Source organism: Hermetia illucens, chromosome 2 (assembly GCF_905115235.1).
Source record: "Hermetia illucens chromosome 2, iHerIll2.2.curated.20191125, whole genome shotgun sequence".
NCBI classification, from domain to species: Eukaryota; Metazoa; Arthropoda; class Insecta; order Diptera; family Stratiomyidae; genus Hermetia; species Hermetia illucens.
The window spans coordinates 164,953,274-164,980,744 of NC_051850.1; the positions used below are offsets into that span (position 1 = coordinate 164,953,274).

Genomic DNA, 27,471 nt, shown 5'->3' on the forward strand with positions numbered 1-27,471 from the left:
GGGGTTGGAGAAAGAAGAGACCGGCTTATTTCCATGCGGTCCTTACTGTCCCAACCAACGGCATTTTCTCACCGCTAATTCTCCACTCCCGTGGCGAGTTCTAAACGAGTTCTAAAGCGAGTGGAGTTCCGCGCCATCTACCCGTCCGCATCCTGCCGCGCCACATCACTCCGCCCCCAGACTAAACCTAGGGGGTTTCGGCGACCGATCCCGGAACTTCGTTCCCCGTTAATCCACAAAACGGACACGACGCTGCTTCGGTGCGCACACGGGTTTCGGTCTGGACAAAGAGACCGCCTTTTTGTGTTCACCGATCTCGAGCTGGAAGAAATGTTCTCCCCGCTCGAGAACGCGGTACGGGCCCTCATATGGAGGCTGCAGCGGCTTCCGGACGGCATCCGTCCTGATCAGAACGTGCGTGCATGAGTCCAGTTCCTTGGGCGAACAGGCAGGTGTGGGCGAGTGTCGAGTTGGTGGTGGCGCTTTGATGCGTCGGAGATTGTCCCTCAGCAGACGCACCAACCCCGACTCCGTGAGACCCGATCTCTTGTCGAAAACCGGATCGCTTGGGAGTCTTGGGTTCTCCCCGTAAACCAGCTCCGCGGGGCTGACAGCAAGTTCCTCTCGGCAGGTTGTACGTAGGCCGAGTAGGACGAGAGGCAAGACTTGAGTCCAGGACGGATCGTCGCGTGCCATAATGGCGGCTTTCAGCGTCCGGTGCCAACGTTCCAGCATCCCATTGGATTGCGGGTGGTATGCAGCAGTCCGCTGGCGTTTAAAACCCAGGAGTTTGCCTAACTCCGAGAAAAGGGTGGATTCAAATTGCATTCCCTGGTCAGTGATGACCACTGCAAGGACGCCAAAGCGAGGTATCCACTCTCGGCAGAGGGCTTCGGCACAAGATTGTGCCGTAATGTCTTTCAGAGGTATTGTCTCAGGCCACCGCGTGAACCTGTCGATGATTGTGAGGCAATACTTGTAACCGTGCGAGTCTCGCAAAGGCCCTATTACTCGTATGTCGAGGTGTATCGTGTGGAAACGCTTGGTAGTGCGGGGGAATGAGCCCACTTCTTGCCTTACATGCCTGGAGACTTTACACTTTTAGCATGCGATGCACTCTCTGGCCCAGGAATTGATATCCTTGTTCATGGAGGGCCAGAAGTATTTTCCGGTGACTACCCGGTTTGTTGTCCTGATGCCGGGGTGCGCCAAGTCGTGAACTGCGTGGAACACTTCCTTGCGAAATGTGGCCGGAATGTATGGCCGAGGTCCCTTTTCCGAGTCTTCGCAGCAGAGAGAGAGGTTTGAGCCGAAGATGGGCAACTCCCGAAATTTGTATTTGGGGTTGGACTTGAGGCTCTGAAGTGCTGCGTCATCCTCGTGCGCCTTGGCAATAGCCGAGAAATCGAGTGAGGCGGGGGGGATGGACAAGTACGCGGCGAGCAGTTCGCGATCGTAGGTACTGTAGTTCCGTTGAGCGGAATTCAACTGTTTCGAGAAGAAGCTCAACGGCTGCCAAACTCGATCCACCTTTTGGTGAAGGGCAGCACCTACTGCGATGTCAGAGGCATCAACAAAAACGGCTAGGGGTGCATCTTGCTGAGGAAATGCCAAAAGTGTAGCGTCGGCCAGTTGCTGTCGGGATTTATTGAACGCGCGGACAGCCTCTTCAGACCACACAATCTCTCGTGTGTCTTTTGTTTTGGGGCCAGACAAGTACGCGTTCAAAACGGACTGGTGATGGGCGGCCTTGGGCAGGAAACGACGGTAAAAGTTTAGCATGCCCAAGAACCTCCTCATCTTCCTCACTGTTTTTGGACGCGGGAAGCTTGTGATTGCTTGCACCTTGTCTGGGTCGGGCTGTATTCCTTCAGAGGAAATGGAGTGGCCGAGGAATCTCACCTGTTGTTGAAGGAATTTGCATTTCTCAACGTTTAGGACTAAACCGGCCTCAAGGAGACGTTGAAAAATGCACTCGAGATGGGCTAAGTGCTCAGACTCAGTGGAAGAAGCGACCAAAACATCATCCAAATAGACGAAACAGAAATCGAGGTTTCGCATTACTGAGTGAATGAACCTTTGAAAGGTTTGCGCCGCATTGCACAATCCGAAAGTCATTCGGGTGAACTCGAAGAGTCCAAAGGGTGTGCATATTGCCGTCTTTGGAATGTCTTCAGGAGCTACTGGGATTTAGTGGTAAGCCTTGGCTTAGTCCAAGGTCGAAAAGATGCGGCAATTCGCGAGGTGATGCGCAAAGTCGTGGATGAGTGGAATCGGATATCGGTCAGGAACAGTCTGTGCGTTTAGCCTTCTGTAATCCCCACAGGGGCACCATTCGCCATTTGGCTTAGAGACCATATGTAATGGGGAAGACCAACACCTGTTTGAGGCCCTGCAGATACCCTGTTGAACAAGTTGTTCAAATTCTTTCCGCGCAATAGCCAGTTTCTGGGGTGGTAGAGGACGCACCTTCGAGAAAATCGGGGAACCAGTAGTATTAATGTAGTGCTGCACATTGTGCTTCACTGGTTTCGAGAGGCTACACTCGGTAGTAATCTGGCTGTACTTTTGGAGGAGTGTCCGAACACGAGAGTCAGTGATGTCTTCCAAAAGAACGGAAAGGTTATTGACAGCGTGAGATACCATTTGGCCCGACGAATTAAGGTTGGTCGTGGGGTCTATCAGGGACTTATTCTGCAGTCCACCAGCAACCCATAGTGACACAAGAAGTCTGCGCCTAATATGGGGAAGCTGACATCCGCCAGGATGAAATCCCACTAAAATGTCCTACGTAAGCCTTGCCTGTACCCGTATGTATTGATGCGAGAGGAATTTGCTGCCGCCAGTTTGAGGGGTTGTGGATAAAGTTTATGATGCCGGGGTACGGGAAGAACCGAAACCTCCACACCCGTGTCGACGAGGTAGTTGCGCCTGCTGAGGGGGTCGAAAATAGTTAGGCGACGTGGCGCTGCGCTCTGGGTGGCCGTGGCCAAGACCCCCCGCGGACCTAGTTTTTTGCGGTAGGCGCGAATTTACAAGGTAGCGTACATCTTGTCGCTTTATTTCCGAATCTCAGTTGGTACCAGCAAATACCTTTGTCCGCAGGCTGTCCTGACGACCTGCTACCCGAACGCCCTTTTCGTGTGGCAGACCGTGAGCGAGCTCACGATCTGGCACTCGAACGCTGAGCGTCCAACGTCGCCCGCGTCTCGGCCACGCTGGCTGTTAAAGCAGCTATCTCGCGCCTTAAGTCGCTCACCTCATCCGACTGTGGTTGAACGGCCGCCAAGGTTGGGCGTACATACACCTCCTGCACCTGATCGGCCGTCGCTGCCAGTTCCTCCAAGGAACCGGAGACGCAGGGTAGGATCGCCTGGGTGCCCTCTGGGAGCCGCCGCAGCCAGAGCGACTTGATCAGATCATCGCCAATCTTGCTCCCACCCAATTGCCTCATTTCGCGAAGCAATTGGCTGGGAGTTCGATCACCCAACATTAAACCCGCCAGCAAGTGGTCTAGTTTTGCCGACTTGCTTGCCGACAGGCGCCTGATCAACTCGCTCTTGAGCTGTGTGTACGATGCCGACTTCACTACGTCGGACACCAGAAGAATAGACTCTTCGTCCAGGCCGACCACCGCGTAGTTGAAGCGGGTTGCGTCCGATGTGATGCCGGACATTTGTAACTGCGCTTCCAAATGCAAGAACCATAGCTCCGGGTTCCGCCACCAAAACGGAGGAACGCGTACGGCGAGGGCGGTCACTTGCGAGTCTGATGGGCCTGCCGCGTCTTTGCTGTCGAACGAAAAGTAGGAGTTTGCAATGAACCCGCGGTGAGTTTATAATGAAAACGCGGTGAATTTGCTCCGACACGGCAGGCCGCACCCACAAATGACCGCACGAACAAAGTGGATAACACGACCGAAGCGGACGCTCGCTAGCGCAGACCGAGAAAAAAAAATAAATAACTCGCCAAGAAAATGGAGAACCCGCGATGAGAAACACTTCAACGTCGTCTCCTGCAGCGGGTATAACTTTTATTTTAACTATAATCACAATTTAAACTCCTAATAATATAATTAACAATTAGTGCGAATATTGCAAAACTAATGACAACAATTAAATTTGAACAGATTGATTGCCAGTTGCTATCGTTATTGGAATGAAGCTGATGGCCGTCTCCTTTCCTGCGAAACTCCTTGCGAGGGAAGCAATTATAGTTTTTTATCGGATATAATAATTAGTTGTATTGTGCGTAGAAAGATGTTGATGAATCGCAGCTATTTCCTGCCCTTGGTGGCCTTTTCGTCAGCCTTGGTCACCTTGCCACCGCTGGCGTCCTTGAAGTTTACAGCCTTGATTACACTGACAGCGACGGTCTGTCTCATATCATGAACAGCGAAACGACCCAATGGAGGGTACTCCTGGAACGATTCGACGCACAAAGGTTTGGTTGGGACGAGGATGACGATGGCGGAATCACCAGACTTGATGGCCTTGGGGTTCTCCTCGGCGGCGGCGCTGGTGTGAATTCGAGCGGCCGTCGCAGGTGATGGTGGCGATGACTGTGGCGGCGGCGCTTGTGCTAGTATCGCTGGTGTCGTGTTTTCCTTTTCGGGGTCACCACTTTAACAGTTGTTGTTGTAAAACAACTTTATCAACTTACGAACTTGTTTTCAAAAACTTCGAACAATTTGATATGAATAATTATCCGCTTATCAATTAGCACGAAAAACTCTTAATCTCGATGAAAAGTCAAATTGCCAAATAAAAGAAATATAATAATAACAAAACGTTTCAAATTGTTGTATTTTTTATGTTAAATTGTTAAATAAAAAATTTTGTTATTAAACAATTAAAACTTTAAATTTCGTCTAGGTGTTCACCGCCGGGGTTGGAGAAAGAAGAGACCGGCTTATTTCCATGCGGTCCTTACTATCCCAACCAACGGCATTTTCTCACCGCTAATTCTCCACTCCCGTGGCGAGTTCTAAACGAGTTCTAAAGCGAGTGGAGTTCCGCGCTATCTACCCGTCCGCATCCGCGACATTCGAAATAAATTTCGAATGCCGCGGATCCTGCCGCGCCACAAATGCATTACTCAATTTGCAGTCCTTGGATTTCTTTATTCAGAGCACTGCAGTGAGAGCAGCTCATAGACTAATTCGTTTAGAACTATGGGAAAACAATGGACTTTGGGGGGTTGGGGCGACAGAGCACTGGAAGAGTCATTGGGAGAATCTAGTGTTCGCAATACCTTCCGATTGTCAGATCCCCATACATATGTTTGGTAGAAGATATGATGTTATCTTCAAACGAAGAGAAAACTGGGACGAACCAGAAAAATGCGTGTCAGGATATACTAACGTTTCCTACACAGATAGCTCAAAAACAGAAAATGGTTCTGGAGCAAGAGTCTGCCTCTCGAATAAAAGCGAGAAGTGGGCTTTTCCTTTGGGACAAGAGACAACGGTTTTTCAGGCTGAAGTGTATGCGATCCTAAGGTCCACAACCTGGATGATTGACGGGTGGTTGAAGAGTAGGCGCATCGCAATCTGTAGCGATAGTCAAGCGTAGGGTAAAGCACTACTCACTTCAAAAATCTCTCAGGAATTTAGAAATTTAGTGTAGAGGGAAATGAAATCTCGGATGCCTCAGCAAAAGAGACTTGAACTTTCCCCTTCCCGCACCAGAACCTGCAATTGGGGTGTAAGTAACAGTGACAGATACTGCTATCAAAAACTGGGAACAAGCTTCCTATAATGATAGGTGGCGAAGCCCAATGCTGCTAGCCACACCAAACTTTTCCTATCAGAACCAAACAAGCATACTGCAAAGTTTATCGTGTCGAAAAGAAGGAAGACTTGAAGGAGTATTGTGGGCATTCTGACTGGCCATAATTCACTAGCTGGGCATATGTTCAGAATAGGAATTATCCAAGACAATACGTGTCCATCCTGTAATAAGGAAGCAGAATCCACGGAGCATTTTCTATGTGCATTTATCAAGTCTATCCTGAATAGGATATAACCCTTGCCAAAATTCATCCATGCCCATGTCTGTTTAGATGGGGAGATTCCGAATAAAGAATCAATATCATAAACACTAGAATTCAAGGGAAAGGGTCGGTTTCCGCCTCTTCATGTCTTGCTAACTGAAAATGTTCACTTTTTGCTTTTTCAGTTGGGTACTTCCAAGTTCCATCCTTTTATTTACGGACTTCAAAAACAAAGTCACGATTGTGAACTTGCTAACGAACTTATAATGCTTATCATTGAAATGCACCTGCGGTTTCCTGGCCCACATTCGTAGATACTAAAATGCTCTTCAGGTCTCCCATGCAAAAAGATATATCCCTTTTCATCGCCTTCCTTTGAGTTTGCTTTTGACAATATTTGTGTACTCTTCAAGTGCAATAGAGCTCCCCTCAAATGTTGAAGTATGATACAGATTGCCTCAATTTGAGATACAAATAGCTACAAATACGTCATTATTATAGCCACAAAGTCACAACGATGACATTGTTGTAGTGGAAGGCAACAATGAAAATATAAAGCTACTTAGCTGCATAGTCAGCTTTGCTATGGCATTTGACAATGATATTTCATTTTCCTATTAAGCCATCGTTCCTAATTATTACATATTATTCCATTCAATTCCCATCAAAATAGATCCTCGTTACCATTTCCTTGCTTCCTCCTGCCGAGCATTACGTATTCCAGTCGTTAACATGGAACAGAATAAAATTTTATATCGTCCCAAATTATTCAAAGACGATGGCAGCAATCATCGTCTCTTCCTGAAGTATTTACAGAAGGACGAAATGCTACTTGTTTGTAGTTCCAAATGATAATTAATACGCTTGGTTGTTCCCCCAGAAACAATACGCTTTCTCCATACAGCTGACGTCATTATCGCATTCAAACTAGGATATTCTCAATTTTGTTGGCATCATTCCTGGAGGATGGTCTGCAGAAATAACTGGCACACAACAAAGGATACGTACGACTACGTACATTGTTGGGTGATGCGTGAGTACTTGCGTGTTGCACAGAAACGTGACTTAACATTTTCATTTTTGGGTTTGATACTTGAAAATGAGTGCAACTTGATTTCGCCTAAACAACTTGAATGAGGTTACTCATCCTTACGAGCCAAGTGGAGTTTTAATGCTCCAGGCCGTAAAATTACCCGGGTAAACAGAAATGCGAGTGGAGAAAGATAAAAGCAAGTTTCAAGTGATGGTTTTAAGAATAAAGTGAAAAGTCTTCATTCATTTGGGAGAGACGGAAAAGAATGGTTCCGGTTGCCTCCGATGGTTCTCTGAGCAATTTCAGAGCGAACGACTCTGGAAGACTTGAAATATTTTGAGTGATACTTTCGTTGTTAACATAGTTTTAAATGGAGTGGTTGAAGTGAGTAGTGCTTCCTTTGTTGCTCAGTTGGCTCTTTATTCATGTTGGACTAGTTACATTCTATTCTGCATTCCAGTGCGTAACGAGTTTAAGGTTGCCAGTTTAAGATAAGATACTATTATATCAAGTGTCCTAAAGCATTTCACTAATAACGAACCTTGAGGAAGTTTTCCCGGCAATTTGACAAGTAGACAACTCGGTTTTGCGCCGAGGTCCACCAATTCTATATCCCTTAAAGCTGTCTGGCGACCTGGCTTACGCCATCACTCCATCTCAGGCAATCATCTGCCTCGCCTTCTTTTTCTACCATAAATATTGCCCTTATAGACTTTCCGGGCTGGATCATCCATATCCATTCGGATTAGGTGACCCGCCCTCCGCAACGTATTGAGTCGAATTTAATCCACAACCTGATGCTCAAGGTATCGCTCATAGATTTCGTCCGCGCGTGATTGCCAACTCTTCATGGACCAGTTTGCTCGACAATCAAGATGTACTGTGGACATCTAACTCACTTGGCGAATTTACTCACTAAATTTTTCGAGTAAGATTTGAGGACATGGAGGTATCTCGAGCTCTGCAGATGAAGTTCCAAGATTTTCTTTAAAAGCGTCTTCAAAAACAAAAAACAAAATTGAAAGGACGCTAACCCAATTTCGAAATTTGTTCTGGTACGGGTATAAGACGGTGTATAGGAGTAATACCTTCCCCTAAGTATTCTGGCTGCAATATTGTTATTCGCTATTATCCTGTTCTTTTTATAGCGAGCTGAATAGGAGATTTAAAAAGCAAAGTTACAAATTGTAGTTCAAACTCGCAATCTATGGCTTTCATAATGCATCTACGGTCACCTCAGTAGCGAGATCTTTGACCAGTGCTATATCTGGCCAGTGCATAAGCGTGGTTCCCATTTTGACAGGCAAGGCCTTACCAATTTGACGACAAAGTTAATGCGAACATGTGCAAAGGATGTGTCTTGTACAAAGCGTGTACTTGCGGTGTTCGAACTGTCTGTCAAATTTACTTTCCTAGCAGGACAAACAGTACTAACCACATTTGTTCATACTTCGAGGATCAACTTTCTTCCCTCACTAACCCACAGCAGTTTCGATATAACATGCGTGTATTTCCAATATACCACAAAATGGGACCTACTAATGGGTTGATGTTCGCAGCGGTTCTCAGTAGCATTGTCCATGTGCTTCGTCCGTAGATAGGTCGTTGATTCCAGCACCAGGGCGTCGATATTCGGGGCGGTTCTTCTTAGCCGATTCCTTTTGATTTGCCCATAAAAACCGTTGTTGATGGACGTCACGTGATCGCCCTCATTCGCTGTTCGTCCGAAAAGAAGAAGGAAGTGTAGGCCATTGTCTTCTCGAAGAACGCATCGAGGGTTGCCCGATGGCGGTGAAAGGACAGCTGAGGAGTGGCTTTCCTTTGACATGTTGTGCGGAATCGGGTTGTGCTAACAAATGACGCCAATGGCCACCGTACCCACACCAGTGATGAAGACACGATACAAATTTAGAGTGAAAATAATATAAATCACGTGTTCTCGGTGGGAGTGGCTCATCGCCCTTCATCTGGCTTCTTCCCAAGTTTGTAGGTAGGCTTCAAATGGTCGATAGAGATATCTGAGTGGCGGATGATCGGAAAAATACCGTCGTAACTTTGACGGCGTCGTGCCTTACGAAGACATGATTCGTAGAAACTAGGTCTTTGAAAATGCACGAAATTGTTCGGTCGTTGGCCTGAGCTACTGGAAATGTTTGACACACCCTATGCTACCCACCAGTGCGAGTGTATGTCTCCAGACTTTCGGACGCGGACACTGAATACATGCCTGCGCCTATACGCGTGTGTCTACACGGATGGATGGCCAGATGAATCGTTGATGACAGCATATGCACTCGCCTTGATGAGATAGGCGATAGATTGAGTCGAGGGCTTTTCGTCTGAAAGTTGGAGGCACGTATTGTCATGTAGTTCGTGTGGAAATCGCAATAAATTCGACCGTCCGCGCGCGGAATGTTTATTTCCTTTAGCTGGAGTGAATATGAAAAAGCGAGTAGTTGCTTCAGCTCCTTGTTATCTCGTTATGCTCGTGCTATCGCTGCCTAGTCGAGTAATGTTGACATTTTCTCGACTCAAGGAAACGCAATAGCCAAGAAGTTGTTCTTCCCAGCCACGTGCCGAATGTTCGTTGAAATCTGGACAACGAAGTACAGGTATCGAGCTTGGCGTGGTGAAGCTTTGCCAAGTTTCTGATTGAAGGCAACGTCAAGCTGCTTGAGATCGGTGAAAATCACGCAAACGCATCCCTCTAGCATGCATCGGAACCACTTGACAGCTAGGTAGATAGCAAGCAGCTCTCACTCGAAGGCGGTATAGCGAGTCGGTGCAGGGCTAAACTTCTTTAAAATAAATGTTAGCGGCTTCCACACTCCGTTGACTTGCTGCTGAAGAACTGCACCTGTACTGAAATCAGAGACGTCCAGAGGATGCGTGAGCATTTTTGCTTGCGCCTTCTACTTTTTGAAAAGTCACTTCAACTTCAAGACTCCAACGAAGTTCGGTCTTTCCTTTGATGCTGCTGACAAGAAGGCCGTCAAGGGGGGTTTTGTGCTTTAGCACAGTTCGACATGAAACTCCTGTAAAAGTTAATAACGGTTAGAAACTGACGCAACTCCTTGGCTTTGGATAGCTCCAGACGGTTTGGCCCTTTTCGGGTCGAATACCGTTAACATTGACCAGATGGCTAGGGAAAACTACTCCAGGTAGAACGAAAATTCACTTTGCCATATTTATGGTCAAAGGGTAGTATAGGTCCCGGGGCGAAACGTGGATTGGTACCCACGATGGAGCATAAAACCTGGGAAATGCCTGCTGAACCAACACCAACAGTTCTACTACCAAACCCTATCTCCACCTCCACGTGGTGACCGCTGGGAGCTCTTTCTTGACGAAAAGCTGCAGACGGAGAAGGATGAAGGCGAGTCTCCCGCGCCTAAAAACGGGACAAATTGTACCAACTGGTCCTCCAGGTTGGGGGTTGGGTAGGGCTGACAACCCTACACGGAAAACAACTCGTTACGAAGCCCCAACAGGAGCCTCGGACAGGACGGATTTTAAAACGACGGACCCGGCAACGACAAAGGAACAACGATTTGCGTATTTTCTCATGGAACGTGCGCTCCCTGTACAGAGATGAAGCTGATGAGCAGCTAGCCGATACCCTGTCCCAATATAAGGCTGATATAACAGCGTTGCAAGAGATGCGATGGACAAGGACCGGTTTCCTGGAGAAGAGCCACTACACCATATATTATAGCGGTCATCCAGTAAACCATGTGCTCGGAGTAGGTTTCTTAGTCAGCCAAAAAATGAAACCTGCTGTTATCGGCTTTGAAAACATAAGCAAACGGCTATGCATTCTGCGCTTGCAAGGCAAGTTTAGAAATATAAGCCTCATAAACGTTCACGCCCCTACAGAGGAGATTAGCAGAGTCGGAGAACGATACCTTCTACGAGGCAGTAGAACAAACCCTCGAAGCCTGTCCCAGATATGATATCAAAATCATACTTGGGGATTTTAACAGCCAAGTAGGGAAGGAGCCCGTATTCTGGCGATACGTTGGCTCCCATAGCTCACATGAAAACACAAATGATAACGGACTGCCGCCACCTCTCAGCCTTGATGAATGTCAGAACATATAGGGGGGCCAATATAGACTCGGACCACTTTCTCGTTGGCATGGTGCTCCGAGCCCGAATAACAATACCACCTAGAATCCCCTCTGACAATCAGGTGAGAGTGAACACTGAAGCCATCCACAACACAACCCTCCGCGACACCTATACGAGGGAAATGGATGCCGCAATAACCGCAGTCAACAGAGGACCTGGAAATGAAGCATCAACAAATGATCTTCACAACCACCTGAAGAACGTTATTATGGATACGGCCAGAAATATACTTGGCCCCAGACGTAAAAGGAATCGGAACGGCTGGTTTGACGATGATTGTAAGCTAGCAACGGAACGGAAGAATGCCGCATACCGAGTAATGTTGCATTCTCAAAAAACGCGGGCACACGCAGAGACTTATCACGAACTCCGTCGAGTGGAAAAGCGACTTCACAGACGGAAAAAGGAAGCCTGGGAGAACCAACAAGTCTGTGAACTAGAAAAGTACAGGGAGCAACCGCACCAGGCGCGGAAGTTTTACCAACAAGTCAGCAGGATGAAGCCTTATACACCTCGATGCTCATCCTGCCGAGACAAAGAGGGAAATCTGATTTCCGACAGAATGGGCATATTAGAGCGATGGGTTGAGTACTTTGATGAGCTACTGAACAACCAGAACATCGGCGAGTTGGAGGTCCCGCCAACTGAAGACGACGGACAAATACTGCCACCACCAAGTTTAGGAGAAACAGTCCGTGCAATTCATCGGCTAAAAAATCATAAGTCGCCAGGAGCCGATGGAATTACAGCCGAATTGGTTAAATATGGAGGCGACCAGTTACACCAAGTGGTTCATCAACTTGTGCTCAAGGTATGGGACAGCGAATCAATGCCTGACGATTGGCAAAGAGGCATTATCTGTCTCATACATAAAAAGGGAGATATCACACAGTGCAGCAATTATAGAGGTATCACGTTGCTGAGTACCATCTATAAGATATTCTCCACTATCTTGCTAGGCCGGATAGCCCCATACGCCCAGAACATCATTGGCCCATACCAAAGAGGCTTCACTCCAGGCAAATCAGCGACAGATCAGATTTTCTCTCTGCGGCAGGCGATGGAAAAACTGTTGGAATATGGACAACAGTTGCACCATCTGTTCATCGACTTTAAAGCCGCCTATGATAGCATAGCCAGGGTAAAACTGTACACGGTCATGAGAGAATTCGGTATCGAGGAAATTAATAAGACTGACTAGGCTGACCCTGACCAATGTGCGAGGCCAGATAAAAGCAGCAGGATCACTCTCAAGACCATTCGACATCAACAACGGTATACGACAAGGGGATGCGCTATCATGCGTCGTCTTTAACCTGGCCCTCGAGAAAGTGATCCGTGATGCTGAGGTGAATGCAAGAGGTACGATCCTCTTCAAGTCCACCCAACATCATGGGAAGAACCACCCGAGACGTACAAACTGCCTTCATCCAGATTGAGCAGGCGGCGCGAGATCTTGGGCTGCACATCAATGAAGGCAAGACAAAATATATGGTGGCAACGTCAGCACCGAAGACGAATCAACCAACAACATCAAACCGCACTGGTCAAACACAAACACGAAGAAGAATAAGGATAAGAGAATACAACTTTGAGACCGTTGACAATTTCTCCTATCTAGGGTCGAAAATCACAACCGATAACAACTACGATGATGAAATCCGCGCACGGTTGTTGTCAGCCAACAGAGCCTATTTCAGCTTACAAAGACTGTTCCGCTCGAAACGTCTCACCATAGGGTCAAAGCTCTTACTGTACAAGACTATGATCTTGCCAGTCCTCATGTATTCCTCGGAAACTTGGGTTCTTAGCAAGAAAAATTGCGAACTCTTGGCCGAGTCCGAGAGAAGAATCCTCCGAAGAATTTTTGCCCCCCTACATGAGGATGGACGATTCCGTAGCCTACACAATGACGAAAACTATGAGCGATACCATGACCGTCCGGTTGTGGATAAAATCCGGCTCAATAGGTTACGGTGGGCGGATCACTTAATCCGTATGGATGAGGATGATCCCACCCGGAAAGTCTATAAGGGCAATATCTATGGTAGAAAAAGAAGACGAGGCAGACCCTGCCTAAGATGGAGCGATGGTGGGGGCCAGGACGCCAGACAACTTTTAGGGGTATCGAATTGGTAGACCTCGGCGCAAAACCGGGATGTCTGGAGTTCCTTATTAAGGCAGGCCTAGACCGGATACCGGTTGTTGCGCCGTTGATGATGATGATGATGATGACATTTATGACGTCCCCGTAATCGATGAAAAAAAATGCTTCAGGTGCTCCTCTTCGTCTATGGATGAGACGAGTATGTTGTATATATACGGATAGCAAAATTCGAGTAACCTCGTGGACCAGGCGGGGGGAATGACGCAACTGTCGGCACTTGTATCGATAAGGAAGTCTCGGCCGAGTCGGATACGCACTCTGCTTTGGAGCCCTAAACATTATGATACCAACACTTATATGCTGCTGGCTTACTGTAAACGGGTTCGCTTCTGGTGGCTGCTCTGCTGACGGCCGCGGAGAGAGTCAGTCTCTTGCCGAATGCACCGGAACACGTCTTGCAAAGTAAGACTGAGTTACGCGAACTTCACACATAAAGGGGCTCTACCGAGATCGCCTTATTTTACACGGTAAAACAAGAGCCATGGCAGCGAACTATGAAGTGACGAAACCTAAAAACAAAAGAAATCAACAGAGCACTGTTTGCAGCTTAGGACTAAACTCCTCGTAGCTGTAAGACTGCATCCTTGCAAGGAATTACAATACACTTTGAGTCGGTAGATGTATACGGTAAAATGTTACGGATAAACTTTGAAAACTAGTAATGGAGGGAATGGATGCCCTGAGTCTACAAATTCGGAATATATACCGTACTTGCCCAGCACAAGCTCCACCAATATTTATTCCCAATCCAAGTAAACCGACACAGACGCAAAAAGCTTCCGGCTGATCAGTCTAACCTGCCTTTTGCTAAAAGAACTCGAAAGACTAGTAGATCGGCATTTATGGACATCGAATGTACCTTCAATCGTGGCGATTTGTAACGCGGTAAGACAGCATGGAATCGATCCGCTATTAATCAGTTGGATCCTGCACACGCTAGAGTGTAGAGAGACCCACATATTGGCCGGACAGAAATCTATTGAGGCAGGGCGTTTTAGTGGTTGCCCACATGGTGGGGTTCTCTCTCCTTTGTTACGGATCCTGGTAATGGGCACGTCGCCATGGCTTCTGGAGGGCACAAAGGTCTTCACACAAGCATTTGCGGACGATCTAGCTGTAATAATTATCGGCAAGTTTTCCGGCACAGTATGTGACCGCCTGAATGCAGCACTGCATGTAATTCAATGGTCTCACGGTTAACGCCAGGAAGACTGGACTAGTTATGTTCACTAGGAATGGCATGTGCGGCAGCTACACGCTATCCACCTTAGCGGGGGCGGAAACCCAGCTGGCACAAACAGCCAAATATTTAAGAGTACATCTCGACTCCAAGCTAACGTGATAACATTAAATCCAGGAATAATACCAAAAATCCTACAGATTGCTCAGGTGGTGTAGGAATGCGATAGGTAAGACTTGGGGACTTTCACCAAAATGGATACACTGGATGTATGCATTCATAATAAAACTCATTTTGACGTATGGATGCATCGTCTGATGGCCGAGACTGAACTTTGCTAACAACAGGAAGCTGAGTACTACGTCGACCGCGGCACTTGAAGCTATCCTAAATCTACTCTTCGAACTTCGACCGGCAAGCAAAAATCTTTGTGAAAGAACCCGAGGTTCCTAGAGCGTCATTTTTGTTGCTCCTTAAGATTAGGACATGAAAACTTTAGCAGAGGGTTTTTAACAAGACACTACCCCTTAAACTACCACATGGAAAAATCGGAGTGGTGGTCTCGGCCATATGCAGCCAATGTGAGAAGGAAGAAGTGGCGGTCCAGCACTTTGCATGCAGCTGCCTGGCCTCTTCAAACCTCAGAAGAAAACACCGTGGTAAGATTTTCTTCAAAGAAGAGTCTGTGCATTCTCTGTCTTTGGAGAATGTTCTCAGATTCGTGAAAGCCTGCGAACGCCGTCGACTAGAGGCCGATAAATAGGCGATCTCCGGAGATGGTACAATGGGCCTAGCTAAGGTCTGAGTGCTTGGAGCTGAGACTCCCCCTCACTAAACTACACTAGCTAACTAAGTGCTCAATCTTTATAAATCCTTGCAACTTTTGTCACATGTGAGTCACCCGAATATTGAAATCAAGGCGCGACCATACTTTACACGCTGGCTTAATATTCGGAAATAACTTGAGAAGGACTATAACACATGCCAACAAATTGACATGCTTCGAAGAACATATCAAAGATGCTCCTTTAATTCCATTCCTTCCATTGAAAAAAATATATTCCGAAAAGATTTCATCGAGAAATTCAATGCTTTTGAATTTATTCTGTATAATGCATCTTTAGATCCATTTGGGTATGCATAAATGTATCTTATTAGCTTTTCATAATGTGATTTCGTTTGAATTTTTGTCATTTTCCCCAAATTTTCTCAAATACGTACCAAATATGAATAAAACTCAATCCACTTTAAGTTATACATTGGAAAATTGAAATACTTTATAGATATTACAGCCCACATATATATATAGGTAAATATAAGCACCCGAAAACAGGACAGTTTACATACTCACATAACATAAATGCTCAGATAAATACGACTGTATATTTATTTTATATCGAAATCTGTGATGATATCCTCCATGGTGACATTGGCTAATACATAGTGAAGGTAGACATCACCTGGATATTCGAGTAATACCTGGGGGAAGCTGGCGTTTCTATAACGACTGTGCCTATACGTCCACCATGGAACTAATTTCCATCAATATTGCGTATCAAATTTCAATAAGTAACAGTCAAAGCAGTTATCTGGATAGAGATATTAATTTTTTTGTATGGCCAGCTGGAAACATCGCAATAAGGACAGAAATTGCGTGTCAAATTGGAAACTGTGGGATGACTGTTAGGAAGCGGCCAGTATGTAGCTGAAGACCAAATAGATAAGATGGTTTTATCTTAAAGCATTTTTTGAGTACAAAATATGGATATTTCATTTCGTGGGAATGTTGTCGTTTGGTAGTATCTAGGAAACTCCTATGCATATGTTTTCATATGCAGTAACTTCGCTAGTTATGTATCATTCGCACCCACTTGAGTCATACTCATATCAGATTTCAGATTTATTTATTGAGCAAAGAAACATAAATACAAGTGCATTACAAACAATATATATATGTACATATTAACTTGAAAGCTCATCGTGACTAATTATGTATGTAACGCTAATCTACGGAAATATCTGGTGTAGCTGGTTACATGATATAAAGTGAAAAAGGAGGAGGCGTGATGGTTGAGAGGAGAATAACTGGTCGAGAGGAGGGCCCGCCCTGACACGTAGTACCTCTGCTCGCCTTTCTCGACGATTGAGGTTAGGGAGCTCAGTAAGGAAGATCCTCCAGGAAACAAGCGGTAATCAAAACCCCAAGCCAAGGTGTGACTACCGTGCCGAGGGCTGAATGGTCACAGGTGAAAAAAAGTGGCCGTAAACGGTGAACTCTGGGTACCAGGCGACCCCCAGCTTCAACTAGCCTTGTCTCATCAAAAAGGGGCTCTGTCGATGTCGTCTTACTTTCCCCGATGAAACTGAGACCACGGCAGCATTGGCTATTGAATAAGCAAACAAAAAAAAACAAAAACCTTTTAAAAACCTACAGCTAAATCTCGATCGTGACGATCGAACCCCGAGTGAAGGGACAGACCCAAGTTCATCGATGGAGAACCTGAGTCTAGCTTAAGATTCTGCACTTACTCAGGTGGGCACCAATCCAATTGGGATGGAGTCCTTAACGGACGAGCCGAAGCAGGCCTCTTCTGTCAGCAATCCTGACCCCAGGCTGGATTCTGACAATATCAACCGGGCAGTTAGGGAAAAAGAGGCAAAGAAAAGACCCTTCCGAGCTCAACCTTTTATCGTTAACAGTAGTGGCGACCACCGAGTTCCAGATGGGGTGTCGCGGGCAATTTGGCTCTGCGGATATTTTTTCCTCAGGGAAGTGAAACTGAAGGTTACCTATCTTTATCGTTGAGAGATATTTTTTCCAGCCAATTGATTAATTATTGAAAAAACTTGTGGGCCAGGTTTGAGGGATTTGAGTAGTTTCTCGTTGGATGCATTCAGTTCGGACCAAACAGCTCCATTGATTTTGCTGGACAGGTCTTTAATGATCTTGGAGAGGGGACGATAGTCAGCGCTGCATCTGTTCCGTAGCCGGTAAAATAATCATTTCTATTGCGGGCTAAGTGGAGGGTTGAGAGGAAAGATACCCGTATTGGTAGTAACCAGGTACTTTAACTGGAGCGGGTTTGTCGATTGTAGTTTCGCAGGCAGAGTTGAATTTCCAGATGTGAGTGTCTAGCTCATCATTAGAATGAATGCGCGATTTGTCCAGGGGAGGACCCTGCGCTTTGGATAAGGCGCGTTGAAAATGGTCCCAGTTTGTCAGATTGATCTGCATTTATGCGGAGGGAGAGGCTGACGGCATGGTGGTAGCAGTGGGCTGCCAAGAAGTAGCACCTAATGGCACATGCTCAGATATTAGATGAGATTATAAAGCCGTCTAGGAACGAAGGCCATCGATAAAAAAATGGTACTCTAGCGTTAATGATGTCCGCGCTAAGGAATGGGCCTGACTGGAACCAATTGAAGAGCACTTTGCCGTTTTCGTTCGTAACTGAGTAGCCCCAAAATAGGCGCCTCGCCTTAAGGTCACCACCCAGGACGAAGGTATCGAAGCTGGCTGCGATTTCCCAGAGTTTGGACGGAATGGGAGTGAGGTGGCGACCACCCGGGAAGTAGAGAGACCCGATTAAGACTCGGAGGACACTTTCACTCCTAACAGGTAGTCTGAATATTGCTAACAGGCAGTTTGATACCAGTGGAGCCGATGAGATGCTATTTACCCTAAGTCCCGATTTGACTCTGCGGTTATTGCGGAAAATAATGCAACCGGGATAATGTAGTTTTACGTAGGGGGCTTCCTCCGGTTTGGTTTCGTTTAGGATAGCGAGATTAAAATCGGAATCTTCGGGGACCTCGTGAAGAACGAAACATTCGTCGTTAGAAATGAGCGGATTGTTGTTGAGAGTGAGCACCTTCGTTTTGGTTATCTGGCAATTTGAATAGAAATTTAAGTACGCTTCGGGTTGTTCTTGGAGGAAACGAAGGTAGTTGTGTTAGAAGTCAAAGATTGTGTTCCACAGGGAGGAGAATGACTGGGGCTTCCGCCAGTTTGGTTTCGTTTAGCAGAGCGAGATTGGTATCGGAATCTTCGAGGGCCTTGTGTAGAGCGGCTGTACGGAGTGCTTTTAGCTCTCTTTTTACGTTGGATTGATTCCAGTCTATGGGAGCATTTGGAGAAGTCGGCTGGGTGACCGAGTTGGCCACAGTTTGCGCATTTGAGGGGTGCCGCCAGCTCTTTATCGGCGTTGTCGTGTACAGTCGAACGGGGTAGTCCCAAGAGGTGTGTGGGGGCGCGCACTTGACACATGTGGGGTCGTATCCGCAGTTTGAGGAAACGTGGCTAAATTGTTAGCAGTTAAAACATTGGGTGACATCCCCTTTTCTGGGCTTCACCCAGCTGATCTGCCTATGAAGTAGGGCATTTTGTTTAGTGACAATGTTGGCATTTGCCTCGCAATTGAGGGTCACATAGAAAAGGCTGAAGTTGACCACAGGGTGAAAAGCCTTGATATGCGGATCGGCATAACCTGTGTTAACTCCTTGATTTCCGATGCCTCGTCTTCGGAAGTGAATTCGTGATGGGTGTTTCTTCTGAGAATGAGGAATGGATTCTATTCCTCCTTCAGGGTAAAGGAGTTACCGTCTTACTTGGCGATCTTGATTAGGTGGAGGAGTTTCTTATAGGTATTGAGCCGGACTTTGAGCTTGTCGGCCGGTAGGCTGGTAATCTCAAATTTGGCTTTTTTGTCGATTTTCCTGATAACAAGGCTCAGTGTCCTGGCAATCAAGCCATTCAGAAAACTCGGAGGGAGAAAGCTAGTTCTATTCTTATCTTTAACTATCGGCGGGTTGGCCGTGTCGGCAGATTTCCGGGACGTCCGTGCGTCGTTTTGGGGGATGCTTGTTGTCAGAGAGAAGATGGAAGCGGTTTTTCTCTTCTAAGGACTCGGTGTCCGAGATGCCCGAATATGTTTGATTTCGCTTGAAGGCTGACATACCTGAGGCAAATTTGAATTCGCTGGAGGGAAGCTCTGGTCGTCGTCGATGATTATGGGAGGGCAGTCGACGCTAATCATTTCTTGGACCGTAACAGTCTTGGTGGCCGAATGCAACAGTTGTATGGTAATGTTAGAATTGCTCAGTCCATGGGCTGTGGTTTAGTGTCCCACGAGTAAGAATGGGTTCCGCACTCACGGTGCGAGGCTTGTTCCGGCTTCACTTTGTTATCGAGAAGACGCGTGAATTAAATCTCTAGCTGACACTGGTGTACCGTTAAACTGGTTAAAAACTGAATAACGATGTTCGTAAACTTTGCATCTTGGATCCAAGCACAGGCGAGAATAATCGGTAGAACGAACCATACCCTTAAGCGGCACTAGCGAATTCTCATACTCATTATCCTTGTTTCAACAACAACGAGTGTAAAATGTCCCAGCCGAAACGTTTCATTCGATTGGCTACTTGCCTTCATTCAGACTACAAAATGGGCCCCCTTGGTCCCTCGTGCATGGCATCTAAATTTTCAAATTTTTTGTCAATAGTTTCCTGAACATTACGTCTGACAAACAGGCCAACAAATCACTTCTAGCAAGATTCCATTTATCAACAAAATCATACAAGAAGCAATGTTGTAGCACGTCCTCTGTCGCAGAACGTCCGCTTATATTTTTAATCCCCAAAAGCATAGCCACGCCACTTAGTTAGCTTTTCCCTTTTGGAATGATTTCACGTATCATCACTCACCTACATGTAAACGAATGAATTTATATTATGGAACGTATAAATCCTTCGAATGGGAAAGAGAACTCAACAGGAATAAAGATAATGCACATTGACAGGGAGTATTGATTTGCTGGAACGTGCAGGATTGTAGTGGGTCAACGTTCGGCAAGAAGTTAAGGACTAACGTTAATCTCCTGTCTAGATTTGGAATATCACAACACTTTGATGTTTATTCCAGAAGACATGGGCACTTTTACAGCTTTCGGAGGGTTTTATAGATAAAAGGGTTTTGCTTGAGAGGAAATGCAGGTAATTGCTACAGTCAGTGCATTTCCTCCAAGGATAAGCGTCATAAAAGCTCATCGAATCAAATAGTTGAGGGGGTCGTGATAGTATCAGGAGTGGTCTGGAGGCTATTTTGTGGACCAGGATTATGTATTTTTGGAATTATAATTGTTAGGAATAAAACTTTTAGTTATCAGATTCATGACCATCCTTACGAGCCAACTTATCGCTTGCCGGGCGTTAATATGTGGCTCCCGAGGAGCTAAGCTTTTCGTCTGTCAAGATCGTTAGTGCTAGGTTATAGCTGTATCTTATACGAGGGCATTCTGAACCCTGATTAACAAAAGGCTACGAATCCTTACTAGTGAATCAAACCTTGCTAATTAGATAGCTTAGAGTCGAAGGTAACCGACATTATTAGGACAGAGCTTCATTGATGCCTGATGACTCCGGTTAGTGTTCAGAAGTATTCATTACGATTATCAGATTTTAGTCAATAAGAAAACCAGTTTCCAAAACACGACTTATGACCAAAACCAAAGCTATTTACATAAGTCAAACTCAAGAAACTAATAGCACGGAGACAGAAATGTCAGAACCAAAGGTAAGCTCCGGTTGGAATCCATTCGAACCATCCATACGAACTATCGAATCGTAATGGTATTTCCATTGCTGCCATTATCGTCAATATCCTGCCTGATTGAAGCGTCTATACACCTCTGCCTATCAGCCAATGAGTAGGCGAAGAGTCGTGGTCACTTGAGCCGAAGTTCGTCTCATCTCAACAGCGTAGCGAAAAAGTGAATTCGACGGGGCCACTGCCATTGAGCTTGTTAGCTTAAAAATCGAGCACTGTATATTCTGGCACCGCAAAAAATTGACTTTCCAAATAGACAGTTAATTAAAGACAGCTCGAATTGCGTTGTTTGGGTTATCCCATAGATGTCTAACAGACCTAGGGTAAAGGCCAGCCTCGATGTGCACTAGTGAGGAGTTACCAGATCTCCCATCAGGCGCCCTTTACCCTTCACTCAACTTGGGCAAAAATAGTTGAACTATCCGAGGAAGGAGAAGCAGAAGTGCAAACTCGTCCAGATGTGATTGTTATCTCGGGTAAGGGCAATCTGCCCTATGCGACCTCAGAAAGGTCGAAGCTGATCCCGACCTAAAAGATCTGAGCGGAAATGTGAACAGAATCCGAAGAACCCTGAAAGGGGATCTCATGTTTGAACTGAAAAAATCCAGTGCAAGCAAAACTGATGACTTTCGCGCTTTAGTCAAAAACCCACTTGGGGGGAAATAACGTAGTGCGTGCCCAAAAAACATGAGATCTATGTATATACAATATAAGGATCGCGATGAAGTGAGATAGAAAGGAAAAATTTGTACTGCCCTTAAGGAGCAATTCGAATTGGAAGAACTTACCGAGGAGTCTGTTTTGGGTTTACGAAAAGCCCATGGTGGTGTTCAAACGGTCCCAACACGAGTACTAGCGGAGGCTGCAAAGATGTTGTTGGCGGTCGGAAAAGTTCGGATTGGATGGGTTGTCTGCCGTTTAAGAAAACAAACTTCACTAAAGACGTACTTTAAGTGCCCAAACATGGCACTTTGTGAAGGTATGCATCAGCAGCATCGATCGATGCAGAAGGTGTGGGGAGAAAGGCCATAGGGACCTGAAATGCCTACTGTGCCAAGTAAAAGAGGAACAGAATAACCGACATATTCCTGGAAGATATAAATGTCCGGAATTTAGGAAGGCGCTCACTGCAATGAGAAAATGAGGTTTATTCAAATAAACCTCAATCATTGCAGGCTCGCGCAGGATTTACTTGTATATTATACAGCTTCTACGCCTCACCAAGTTTGACACTGTCTGAATTCGAGAAAATGCTTGATAATCTTGTTTTCGACGCAAGGGGACGAAGTCCAAAAGCGATTGCTGGTGATTTCAACGCTTGTGCCCTAGAGTGGGGTAACAGAGAATTAAATACCAGGGGGCACAGTTTATTAAAAGTTTTTGGTTTTTTTGCTGGCTAACGAAGGTACTGTAAACACTTTTTAGAAATAGGGGTCAGGTTCGATTATAGACCTGACCTTTGTTAGCCCTGCGTTGCCGCGTGGGATGTCCTGGTGCGTCACCCGCAGCGCTGACCAGGCAATCTTCTTTGAGACATGTGTCCAGCCACAGGGCAAATATCCATCATGCCCGAAACCGAGAAAGATTTTAGGCTAATCTGCAAAAGCTTTGGATGACCAGACCTTCATAGAGGTGTGGTTAGACAAACCTGATGAAGCAGGTGCCTCTACGGAAAGAGCCATCCATGTGGCCCAATTCATCCCCAAAGCATCTGATGCGTCTATGCCTAGGAGGTGCTCATTTCCCAGTAGAAGACCAAACTGGCGAGCCTTCGATCAGCTTGCCACCGAGCCAGAAGAGCGGCTAAGCGGCTAAGGCAGCCTGCAAAGCGCTCAAGTTCCAATCGAACGAAGCAACAGAAAATCCTTTAAGGAGTCCGCTTAAAAGCGGATGTAAATCCGGGGGGGGAGGGGGAAATGCTTGTAGAATCTTGATAGAACGGTTCAGAAGCCGTTCATCTCCGCAGATCACTTGTCCTACCTTCTTGCTTAAAATCATTCAGGGGTTATTCCCCCAGCAAGAGTAGGGTATCGACACACCCCAAGCACCTCTGAACGTGACAGCAATTCCGCCAGTCGCCAGAGATGAGCTGCTGAAGAACGTCAACACGCCAAGTGACAAAATAAGCCAAGGGGCAGATCGATTGCGCGGCTTATTGTCAATTTCGACCCGTGGCTGAACCGAACGCACGGTGCGATTGATTACTCCCTTACCCAAATTCTAAGCGGAGATGGAGGTTTCCAGTTTTACCTGCACAAAAGACAAGATGCAATCTCCTGATTGTCTGAATGAATGAAGTGGCGGACGACGCTGAACTCACCTTTTTCTCTTGCGAAAGGTAGGACGGTTTTCGTCAGTAGATTTATGCAGACACAAGGGAGCTCTGTTCAGGCAACATTGTTAGAGAGATGCTGAATACCGCTGGCAGCTGGAATTGTGTTGCACATTATGTTCGGACTATTCTTATCCCGAAGAAGATTGAACTCGATCGGTGGAGGGGCCGGATGATAAGAGGTTCCACGAACTAAAAATTGCTTTCCTCCCCTCCGCTTCCCTTTGGTGAATCACTGACGTGTGTGAAGTAATATGTCAAACGGTTCCAGACCAGTTCTCTGATGACAAGGAGGTGTTTAGATCCTAGCATTTTTTTGGTCAGCCTGTCGCGGGGCCTGTCGCCAAGAGAGATCGGTTAGGATTTAGCATGGTGGAATAATTCTAACTATACTTTACTTATTTCTTCCCCTGATCTCAGCATTTTATTTTTGTTTTACTCAGGATAATACAAAGTAACCATCCTCCTTTATCTGGGCTTGGAACCAGTATGCTATGTCGAATTTAAGTCTTTCGAAGCTTATTTCAGTTCTATACCGTCTAGCCCGATGGCACTTAAGTTTCCTGGGTAGTGCTTCCTAGTTAATGGTGCTATGACTGTCTCTGATGAGTTGTTGGTGAACTAGGCTTTGGTACCAGGCGCATTTTTTAGCACAAGGGGCCCAAAAATTTACCGCTACAGGTTAGTGCTATATCATCAGCGCATTTCCATGCCTTTTACACCGTCCCAGTGTGCTCTTTTGCTACGCTCCTTCAAATTAGCGGCGATAATATCTCACCTTGCGGACAGCCTGGGGATGAGTTCAAGACTAGAAGATTGGTAACTGTCGGTATCTATACTGGACTGTATTGTTGCCAAATCTTCTATCAGGGATATCCCTTCATCAGAATAAGGTAGTAACCGGCGGGTTCGTTATACACATGCACATATGCACGCAGAGATATGCGTGAGCAGCCAGGCTTTTCACATGACAGGAGTAAAACTCTCAGTCGTGCGTATTTGGGGGGTGTGCGTGGGAACTTCCTGCCTTCGATATCCGACTATTGTATCTCAGCACTTGCGAAATTGTCTACTGCGACATATAATGCTACAAGATATAATTCGTTCCTGACCAGATCTTCTTATGAATAGTTCTAAACTAACCACGGAAGACAATGACGACCATCGGCAGCCGAGATTCAGTAAAGAATTTGGAAGGGAACATGGATAGCCCAAGGATCGACACAAGTGTTTTGGGCCAACAACATCACTATAAAAGAATCATCGTGGTAGCGCACAAATGAATTGCATCTTTTTGGTAAGGATTGGCGAAGTCCTGCCTGTACCAATCTTAGTCCTGCACAAATTGGCTTTGGCTTTGGTTATAATTTCCATCCAAGGCAGAAAAACCAAGGCGCAGTTGCTGCCTCTTATGAAGCGCCTCCGTCCTGGTCGAAACTTTCAGCTGCGCTTTCCTTGAATCTAGATATCCGCTCATTATGTTGTCCTACATTATAATACCGAAGGAGAAGGGGTTCAATATATGGAAGCCTGGACACAGGGTAAAGATGAATAGCAAAAGGGTATAAGGAAGATCCGCCAGAAAAGCATGATTACCATTAAGAAAGGAGGTATTCCCTAAGTCCATATTCTTTGAAAGGAAAAAGTGGACCCGGGATTGACAGACTTTGGTGATAGCATTAGTTGTATCAGGCGAGACGCTCTGATGCTTATAGATTCAGCGAGAAGTCAATCGATAATTTCCGCGGCAAGATTGAAAGAATGTTAGGAGAGAAAGTCGAGTTTAGAGTCAGAAAGTTGTAGGTAGCGATTGAATGCAAGGCCCTACACCAGAGTACTTCGTAGGGATGTTTTCATGTAGCATTAAAGAACCAAGAATTAATGGGAAAGGCATATAAAGGTACAAAAGAACTACTGGTTTGCCTGTAGCAGCAGCGGTTAAGTTGATTACTGTGGGCAGGGTTGGAATAGGCTGGACCATGTGCGGGCACAATATCTCTTTAGAGATGCTTCAGACGGCCTAATTTTGGCGATCTTGCAGTATCATGCACCGATAGTGCTACTCCCAACAAAAGAAAAATCTAAATAAGGCGATATTTTGAACCGGCTGGAGCTGCTAGCGAATTTGGTTCAGTAGCGTGGAAATGGGTTGGGACTAGCAACTGAAGGGTTCATCTATGCGCCTTCGATTTGTTAGGATAGGATAGCCTAGGATATTATCGCCCGTCCCAAAAAAAAATGGTTTTGTGATGGACGCATTATTTGCGGGTCAGCCTTTCATTCTAGTTTGATCTCAAATTCCGGCTCGTCATAGTTATTCTGTTCGCCTTTATGTTCTTCCACGGCTGTGGGCTTATTACTTGCCCAAATAAAACACAAACTCATTGAAAATAAAACAGGCAAAAGTTTGGTAAAAATAGATGATGGAGGTGCTGGCTGATTGTTATATGCCCCAAGGAGTGAATAGGAGACATGCAATTGTGTCATAATTTCAAGGTTTATTTTGATATTTTAAAAGTAGTATCTTTAAGATAAGTTCAGACCTGCACTTATGTCTGAGCCCATTTGTTGACTGCACAGCATAAGTCTTCTAATTGATTCCATACATCCCTCCAAGGTTGAGTACCGTATATCATTATCAACGGCGCAACAACCGGTATCCGGTCTAGGCCTGCCTTAATAAGGAACTCCAGACATCCCGGTTTTGCGCCGAGGTCCACCAATTCGATATCCCTAAAGCTGCCATCGCTCCATCTCAAGCAGGGTCTGCCTTGTCTTCTTTTTCTACCATAGATATTGCCCTTACAGACTTTCCGGGTGGGATCATCCTCATCAATACGGATTACGTGAGCCGCCGACCGTAACCTATTGAGCCGGATTTTATCCACAACCGGACGGTCATGGTATCGCTCATAGATTTCGTCATTGTGTAGGCTACGGAATCGTCCATCCTCATGTAGGGGGGCAAAAATCCTTCGGAGAATTCTTCTCTCGAACGCGGCCAAGAGTTCGCCATTTTTCTTGCTAAGAACCCAAGTTTCCGAGGAATACATGAGGACTGACAAGATCATAGTCTTGTACAGTAAGAGCTTTGACCCTATGGTGAGACGTTTCGAGCGGAACAGTTTTTGTAAGCTGAAATAGGCTCTGTTGGCTGACAACCACCGTGCGCGGATTTCATGATCGTAGCTGTTATCGGTTGTGATTTTCGACCCTAGATAGGAGAAATTATCAACGGTCTCAAAGTTGTTTTCTCCTATTCTTATTCTTCTTCGTGTTTGACCAGTGCAGCCCAAGATCTCGCGACGATCGCCGCCTGCTCGATCTGGATGAAGGCAGTTTGTACGTCTCGGGCGGTTCTTCCCATGATGTCGATATCGTCAGCATAGGCCAGTAGTTGGGTGGACTTGAAGAGGATCGTACCTCTTGCATTTACCTCAGCATCACGGATCACTTTCTCGAGAACCAGGTTAAAGAGGACGCATGATAGGGCATCCCCTTGTCGCAGACCGTTGTTCATGTCGAAAGGTCTTGAGAGTGATCCTGCCGCTTTTATCTAACCTCGCACATTGGTCAGGGTCAGCCTAGTCAATCTTATTAATTTCGTTGTGATACCGAATTCTCTCATGGCCGTGTACAGTTTTACCCTGGCTATGCTATCATAGGCGGCTTTAAAGTCGATGAATTATGGTGCAACTGTTGTCCATATTCCAACAGTTTTTCCATCGCTTGCCGCAGAGAGAAAATCTGATCTGTTGCTGATTTGCCTGGAGTGAAGCCTCTTTGGTATGGGCCAATGATGTTCTGGGCATATGGGGCTATCCGGCCTAGCAAGATAGTGGAGAATATCTTATAGATGGTACTCAGCAACGTGATACCTCTATAATTGCTGCACTGTGTGATATCTCCCTTTTTATGTATGAGACAGATAATGCCTCTTTGCCAATCGTCAGGCATTGATTCGCTGTCCCATACCTTGAGCACAAGTTGATGAACCACTTGGTGTAACTGGTCGCCTCCATATTTAACC

At 46.0% G+C, this 27,471-nt stretch overlaps 1 protein-coding gene across 1 annotated transcript; it reads right to left on the bottom strand.

Moving 5' to 3' along the window:
- Positions 1-4,172: 4,172 nt before the first annotated feature.
- LOC119648609 (elongation factor 1-alpha-like) lies at positions 4,173-9,924 on the bottom strand. Its single transcript, XM_038050379.1, has 2 exons — positions 9,788-9,924; positions 4,173-4,622 (listed from the first exon to the last, which is right to left on the bottom strand). Exons 1-2 carry the CDS (start codon positions 9,922-9,924, stop codon positions 4,277-4,279), a joined length of 483 nt encoding a protein of 160 aa, XP_037906307.1. The 3' UTR covers positions 4,173-4,276.
- Positions 9,925-27,471: the final 17,547 nt, after the last annotated feature.